The sequence below is a fragment of the Eriocheir sinensis genome, unplaced genomic scaffold (genome assembly GCF_024679095.1).
Source record: "Eriocheir sinensis breed Jianghai 21 unplaced genomic scaffold, ASM2467909v1 Scaffold282, whole genome shotgun sequence".
Classification (NCBI taxonomy): domain Eukaryota; kingdom Metazoa; phylum Arthropoda; class Malacostraca; order Decapoda; family Varunidae; genus Eriocheir; species Eriocheir sinensis.
In genome coordinates this window covers 398,214-406,331 of record NW_026111590.1, presented here as the reverse complement: position 1 = coordinate 406,331, position 8,118 = coordinate 398,214, and the positions used below count along the sequence as shown (strand labels likewise).

The 8,118-nt window shown below is 49.0% G+C and overlaps 1 protein-coding gene across 1 annotated transcript; it reads right to left on the bottom strand.

Annotated features, from left to right (window-relative positions):
- Nucleotides 1-2,630: 2,630 nt before the first annotated feature.
- On the bottom strand, nucleotides 2,631-7,801 carry LOC126991447 (uncharacterized). The gene is made up of 3 exons (XM_050850208.1): nucleotides 5,573-7,801; nucleotides 3,949-4,095; nucleotides 2,631-2,932 (listed from the first exon to the last, which is right to left on the bottom strand). The coding sequence occupies exons 1-3, from the start codon at nucleotides 7,244-7,246 to the stop codon at nucleotides 2,663-2,665; spliced, it is 2,091 nt and encodes a 696-aa protein (XP_050706165.1). The 5' UTR covers nucleotides 7,247-7,801; the 3' UTR covers nucleotides 2,631-2,662.
- Nucleotides 7,802-8,118: the final 317 nt, after the last annotated feature.

The window sequence follows — 8,118 nt, the reverse complement described above, 5'->3', positions numbered from 1 at the left end:
TGGCACTACACCTATGTATAAAATATAAGTAATGTGATAATGTTAACTGCAGTCATAATAGTAATAATAATAATAATAATAATAATAATAATAATAATAATAACAACAACAGGAACCGCGATACGAAATCTTCCCGTAAAACAAATACTCCCACACCCGTCAAGAAAAAGGAGAGAGGATTGTCAGGAAGCTCCGAGATAAATTCTTATACAGCCCTTTTTATTTAGTGTGCTGACAGACGTGCAAGTTTCGACGCGTCGCACCAGTAAGTACAAACTTTCATTTGTTTTGTTAATTTTAACCTATTTACTGTTCCTCCAAAGGCAATATACAAGACAGTCAGGGCAAGCCTCTCTTGATGTCCAGGCTTTCCTCGAATGGAAGCTCGTGGCCACCTCCGTCCATGTGGATTCGATGATGCCGTCCACGTCCATGCCAACGGAGCCATCGTAGCAGGCTTTCCTAGTGTCCATTCCATCCTATTTGTCGATTCTGATAACATGAGTGCTTCATGATGACGGAAAGGAGCCTATTTTTTTCTTTTTTACTGGAAAGGAAGCAGCTCAAGGCCAACAAAGAAAAGAAGCGGAGAAAAAAAAGCCCTCTAATCGCTGCTCCCATAAAAGATAAAAGTAAAGAGTGGCCAAATGAGAAGTCAGTTTCGGGTGGAGAGGTGTCTTGATACACTCCCCTTGAAAAAGGTCAAGTGATAGGCAGGAGGAAATACAGACGAAGGAAGGCTGTTCTAGAACTTAACAGTGGTGGGGATGAAAGAATGGAGATGGAATTCAATGTTGGGAAGTGTAGTATTCTGAGTGTAGGTAGGAATAACCCCTCACTCCTCTAACGACTGATCAGGTCTGGGTGTGAGAGAGACCTTGGAGTCTTAGCGAGCACTGACCTCCGCCCTAGGACTCAATGCATTCAGACTAAGAATCGTGCAAACAAGGTACTGGGTTTCATCTCAAGGAGCGTAGGCAGCAGGAGCGCTAAGGTCATTCAAAAACTTTATTTTGCATTAGTTAAACCTCATCTCGATTATGCGGTTCAGTTCTGGTCACCCTACTATAGCATGAATATCAAGATGTTAGAATCTGTACAGAGGAGGAGGACAAACATAATTCAAGGGGTGAGACACTTGCCTTATAAGGATAGACTAAAGCGTTTAAATGTACGCTTTCTAGTAAGGCGAAGGTTACGAGGAGACTTGGTCGAGGTTTATAAATGGATGAAGGGCTTTAATAACGGGGATGTTAATAGAATTTTGGTTGTAAAAGAGCCAGGCAGGACACGTGGCAACGGTTTTGAGCTAGATAAATTAAGATTCAGCAAAGACATAGACAAGAATTGGTTGACCAACAGAGTGGTGGATGAGTGGAATAGGCTTGGCAGTCATGTCTTGGGTGCCACTTCCATAGATACATTCAAGAAGAGGTTGGATAAACTCATGGATAGTAAAGTTAGGTGTGGCTAGGCTGACAGGAGCTGCCCTGTATGGGCCAACCGGCCTCTTGTAGACTCCTTATGTTCTTGTGAGATGCTAGTTAACTCTTGCATAAGGGGTTTGAACAGTATAGGAATGTGCTAGAGTAGAAAGTCGGGTGCAGCGGGGCCGCGGTAAGGGTGGGAGGCATGCAGTTAGCAAGTTCAGAAGAGCAGTCGGCATGAAAATATCGATAGAAAATAAAGAAATGCAACATTGCGGCGGAATTTAAGCGGTAGAAATCTGCTATAAAAAGTCCGTTCAGTTGAAGCTTGCACCTGGAGCCTAGCGAGAGGTTTGTAAGCTGCTCTGTGATTGGCTGCCGCTCCTCTCACTCACTTATCATTGACACACTCTTTGATGCGACACACCTCTGTATTATTTGCTTTAACTCGTCTCATATGCAAGATCAGTCGTTTTGGTTGGTACCATTACACTCAGCAATGATTGTAGATCTCACATATGTTTGTCAGTTCTCTGTAAACCAAAAATTAAAGAAATTACCGAGTGGTGAAGTGAAAGATGGAGTCATAAATGTTTATACCCCATTTTATTCTTCGCTCACTATGTGAGATCTACAATCATTGCTGAGTGTAATGGTACCAACCAAAATGACTGATCTTGCATATGAGACGAGCTAAAGCAAAAAATACAGAGGTGTGTCGCATCAAAGAGTGTGTCAATGATAAGTGAGTGAGAGGAGCGGCAGCCAATCACAGGGCAGTTTACAAACCTTCGCTAGGCTCCAGGTCCAAGCTTCAACTGAATGCACTAGAGGAGAGTTGATGAGACGAAGAGCCCTCTCTGTCTAGTAGGGCTGTATGTATGGAGCTCCCCACACACGAGATGCATTCTCTATACGAGGATGAACAAGGCCCCTGTATATGGGCAGCATCTGTGGATGGGAAAAGGACTGGGGGAGACGATACAGAACGCGAGCAACAGAAGAGATATGAAATGTACAGTTAAAGTTTTGATAGACCGAGGAAGTTCAGTGTAGAAGAAGCTGACAGCTGAGTGTTGTCGAAGAATAGGGGATAGGTGTTTGGAACATTGTGTCGAGTTGATAGGTGGAGAAATTGTTTTTGAGGCATTAAAGGACACCAAGTTCCTTTTGCCCCAGTCGGAAATAATAGCAAGATCTGAGGTCAAGCGTTCTGCAGCCTCCATACTCATCAGCTAAAACTCAACGGTGGATTGTGAGGGAAGGAAAGTTTTGCGATTTAGTGGCCGCTCGTTGACCCTCGCGCCGTGCTTGTGTCGGTGTGTCAGCAGCTCCCCTAGCAGAACGGCCCCGCCGGCCGCCCAGGCCAAGCCAAGGATATAAAACACGCCCTGCAGGTGCTGAAGGGAGAGGGGCCAAGCTGCGCTGTCCCTCTCCGAGTCCTGCGCCTCAATCTTGCCTCCGCCTCCCGGAGTCCCATCCTGAATAAGCTTTGCCGTGGAGTCCTGTAGAGCGAAGGTTGGATTGAGTGTGTCAGTGTGTTGGGGAGGGTGACGCCATGAGCCTCGAGGGCCGGTGCTGGAACACACACACACACACACACACACACACACACACACACACACACTTGTGGCCCAGACCTGACCGAGGTCAGACGTGGGTCACGGAGCTCCGAAAAGAGCTGCCAGGGGCCACCCTGTTGCCAACCCCCCCTTCCCCTCCATCCCCCTCTCCCTTTTCATCAAAAACCCAACACCGTAAGAAACGTTTGTGACATCAAGCTTATCATGGTGACAAACATTGAGTGCAGTGCGTTTGTGGTGCCGTGAAGACATTGAAGAGTAGAAATGGCCAGTGTGACGTCGACGCGGCCTTACATCCACCCGACACCCCAGGTGCGCCCAGGTACACCAGCCCGACCATCGTGCTGCTGGGAGAATTCGGTTCAGGTGCAGTGCAGTGTTGAGGCCCGTCACTCAGGTGGACTCAGGGTTGGGGCTACAAGGCAGTGCAGACGTTAGATGTTCCCACGCCTATTGCCGCGCGGTCCACCCCTTCCTATCTTGTCTCACCGGCTGGATAGATTAGCAGGTCATCGCTAAGCCCATAAGCTGAGTGACGGCCGACACCGCCTCTACCTGCACCCCTGACCCCTTTTTGACCTGGGGTTGACCTGGGGCTTAACACCTGACCCGTCACCCGGAAGACCACACCGCCTCCTACCGCACCAACGGACTGCATTCCACCACCTCACCTCCCTCCCCCACCACCCCAGATCCCCTATACCCCTTTCATATTGTACATTTTCCCTTTTTTTTTTTATTATATTTCAAGTGTATTTTAACGTGTATATTTTCAGCTTTATAGCTGCAATCACTTAATAAACCGTTTATTATTATTATTATTATTATTATTATTATTATTATTATTATTACACACACACACACACACACACACACACACACACACACACACACACACACACACACACACACACACACACACACACACACACATATACCTGGATCCAATAGTTCACGAGGCCGGCACTCAGCAGCTGCTGCATCACATGGTCAAACTTGTGCTTCCAGGGCGTGTGTTTAGGGAAGAACCAGACCATGTTGCTGGGCAGCAGCAGCTCCCCCGCCTCGTAGTAGCTCCCCGACCCCTGCCGAAGGAGGGCAGACTGATGGTCGCCACGGGGCACCGGAGATACTGCGTTTACACCAAGCGAATCGAATCGATTCCATTCATGAAGAATCATTTGACTCAAGTCATTTTGAATCAGCATAGTTCCAACTAACTGAGTCTGAGTCAACATTCAAAAGGCAGTACCAAGGCAGGCTTTCACTTGCATGGACTTATAAGCTGTCACTGAAATAGCAGCGTTGCTGTGGCTGAGGCAACGTTGACGTAGGCGTCAGCAACGAATATGAGTGCATGAAATTAATGTTAAAAGACCTGAATTTGGAAGCTTTGGACATCTGTTCCCAGATTTGGTGAATAATCCAGAGAAACTTTATGACCATTATTATGACTAAAGAACAATTTAAAATGTTGGTGGAGTTGACTGGATCCTCCATAAAAAAAGCAGAATACCAATTACCGATGTGCAGTTATGTCACGCATTTCAAACGTAGACCACACACCGTACAGTTGCCAAATGAGAATATCTAGCCATGTCCATAACGTTTTGTGTCGTCATTTGTTTGAAAAAAATATGTAGCGTAATGTTGTCTAGTAAATCGTAGGGTGCGGCAATTCCTTCTGTGGTTCAGTAGCCTAAGGTAGTTCTACTGTGGTAAGTGAATAAAAACTGTTAACTCACCTTTGCATTTAATTTCTGTAGCAATATCCTTCCATAAAGCAGCCATGACATCCCGATTTCGGTGCATAGGATCACTGGGATTATATACCGCACGTCGTTCTCGTACTAAATTAATCAGGACGTCCGCTAGCATGGTGCTTACTCCTCGGGTGACTCACCTTGACTGATGAAAAAATGGGTCCAAACCAATCAGTGATTCTGAATCGCCATGAATCGTCATGATTTTAATTGACTCGATTCGCTTGGTGTAAACGGTTACATTGAAATTAGTGTGGCGAATCAAGACGAATCACGAATCATGTTGATTTTTCATGAATGGAATCGATTCGATTCGCTTGGTGTAAACTCAGCCAAATTAGATAATGCAAACTGTGATTGACGAATATCCAGACGAAAAACTTGCACACGTATTCTCCTCCGTTCATACACACAAATACATACATACATACACACATACATACTTGCACACGTACATATATGCCTACATATATCCAATTATATATTTTCAATGAATCCAATTACCTTGATTATTCTATCTTGCTGAAGGGCAACATTCATGTTATCCGACCGGGTAAAAATGACGTGCGATCCTTCCCACAGCAGCTCGATGCACCGTTCCCGTGTGTTGCACACTTCGATGTTTTCCTTGAGGGTCCTGAAGATAGGGTCCTCGCTTTCGGTAATCGCCTCCCAGAAAATACTGTTATTGCCTACAGTGGCGAGTCTGAAAGCGGATGAAAGTATTCTTAAAAGTAAATGCTATTGTTGTTTATGAAATAAAACGCACGATATCGAGCAATCATACTTCTGTTTTTCACCACCTGTGTGTTAGTGTAGCTTCTATATCAGACCTGTATCCGCTGTTGACTAGGTCCAGCAGGTCGTGCAGGCGGCGTGGGTAGGCTGGACGGGTGAATATTCCCACCAGGTTGGAGGTGTAGGCCACTGTGATGATGAAGCACTGGAAGAACCACAGCACCACCAGGGTCCTGGCGGGCAGGGCTCGGGGCAGGCGGGGCACGCTCTGTCCCACCAGGGGTCGTTGTGTGTCCAGCCAGACGGAAGCCCCGCCCCTCGGGGCGCTGGTGGCAGCCCCATCCTTCGTACACTTCCCGCCCACCCTCTCCTGCAGCAAAGACATTGGGATTGTAAACGTGGAGGTGCGAGGCTCACCTTTGGTGAGGGGAGAGACGCGAGCAGCCTGAAGGAGGTGTCTTACCTGCAGCAGGTAGCGGCCATGAGTGTGGCCAGCCAGGAGGTGCCGCGGGCCAGGCTGAAGGAGACTACTTACCTGCAGCAGGTAGCGGCCATGAGTGTGGCCAGCCAGGCGGTGCCGCGGGCCAGGCTGAAGGAGGCGTCTTACCTGCAGCAGGTAGCGGCCATGAGTGTGGCCAGCCAGGCGGTGCCGCGGGCCAGGCTGAAGGAGGCGTCTTACCTGCAGCAGTCTTAAACAGGTGATGGCCAGCAGGGCAGAGAGCGTGGCCATCCAGGTGGTGCCGTTGAACACCCGGGCGATGCCCATCCACCTGGGCAGCGGCGGGGGAGTCATCAGGAAGGCCCCGAACCCAGCCACGGAGAGGGTCGTGGAGAAATCAAAGCTTTCTGCTCGGTGTATGTTCAGAGCAAGGGAATTTATCGTAAAGTTCTTTTCTTGTCTTTCTATCATTCCAAAAACATCATTCCAGGTGCCCTTTGAGATGCCGCTCCAATTGGAACCAATAGAGTCAGCTGTCGTGCTGCATGTAAAATTTAGTTTCGAGCATAAAACTTTCAGTATCTCCACTGAGACTCCTTCAGCCTTTTTTGGATTTATTTTATTTAGGTATAAAAACGGCTCTCTTATAAACCTAGAAGCAATGTGAAAAGTGTATCCCTCGAAGGACAGGAACCGGTCCGGGAAGAGCGCCTCCCAGCTGGCGAAGGCCTCACGCCGCCACGGGCCGAGGAGCCGCACGCCGCCGGGGGAGAAGGGCAGCACAGTGTACACCCCGAGGGCGTCGGGGCGTGAGTCCGCCTGGGCCGAGAGGTGTCCGATGAGCGCCACATTCTCCACGCCGCTGAGCGCCTCGTGCCGCAGCAGGTCGGTGCCGGAGGACGGCCCCAGGCTGAAGAGCAGTAGGTTGCGTGGCTTCCAGTGGAGCCACAGCGCCTGCAACAGCTCGGGCCGCGGCGTGAGCCACAGCACCACGTGGAGCACCGCAGAGGAGGAGAATAAGTCACCAGGGGGTGCCGCCTGCCGCCGGCTGTGGCTGAAGTCAAGGGTCAGGGTGAGGTGCGGCGTGCTGCGCATCGCCTCCACACCCACGACCGCCCACCGCACGTCTGCTGGAAGGGCTGGGTCCAGGTGCAGTGCCAGCGGCCTCCCGCGGGCGGGACCCGACACCACCTCGCTCAGCACCTGCAGGTGCCCCTCGCCAGCGGCTGAAGTGCCGCTTACCAGGAGGAGGCAGCCCAGCGCTAAAACTACAGGTCGTGATGCCGCCGTTGGCATGTTCTGAGTGCTGTTGCTCGAGGAGCAAACTGAGGGAATGGCAGCCGACACCTTCCCTCTACCAATCTGCGCCGTGACTATACAAGCCGCTGCACACTATATATATATGCATGGGTGACTGCGGGTGTTGGTGCTCTTATGTTGCCAAAGCCCGTTTTTTATCTCATTTTCATTCGCCCATCGGCGTGACCCAACATGGTTTTACAGATATTTGTTTGGTGGTGACGAGTGGCAATCTTTGAGTAGTCTAGTCCTGTCATCCAGCGCCGGGGAACAGCTGTCGTTTGTACATGACTTTACATTTATTTCACATCCGGTCCAATCAAAGTTGATGAGTTTGTGTAGTATTAGTAATACGAATTTAGAGAATGAGTGTTTTATTGGTTGGTAAACATTCCTGATGAGTAAAAATGTTTTAAAGAGCACTAACAAACAGCAGCTGTGCGGTTTCTCCAATGCTGCTTCAGAAAAAGGAACGGAAAAAAAGTTGGCAGCTTCACAAATATGCTGTTTGAGGGAATGAAAAAGTCAGGAACAAAATTTATACGAAAGATAACATTTTGAACACAATTGTTTTCGTATACATTGAATTACATAAGCACTCCCTATGGCCTTTGTGTCGATGTTTGAACTCTAGCAGCAGGGCGGCTCCGATGGCCACCGAGACGAGGCCCAGGATGTTGAGAACGCCCTGCAGGTGCCTTCCCCTCCGTGACCGTTGTTTATTGCTGGCTCCATTTTTCTTTCTACGTTGCTGCCTTTGGCGCCAGTAGGCTTTCTTGGTGGGGCCTGATGGTCGGACGCAGCCCGTTGTGGCTCAGGCATGTGTTTACAGTGGCGCCATCTTGCTTGGCTCATGCTGCCCCGCCCCC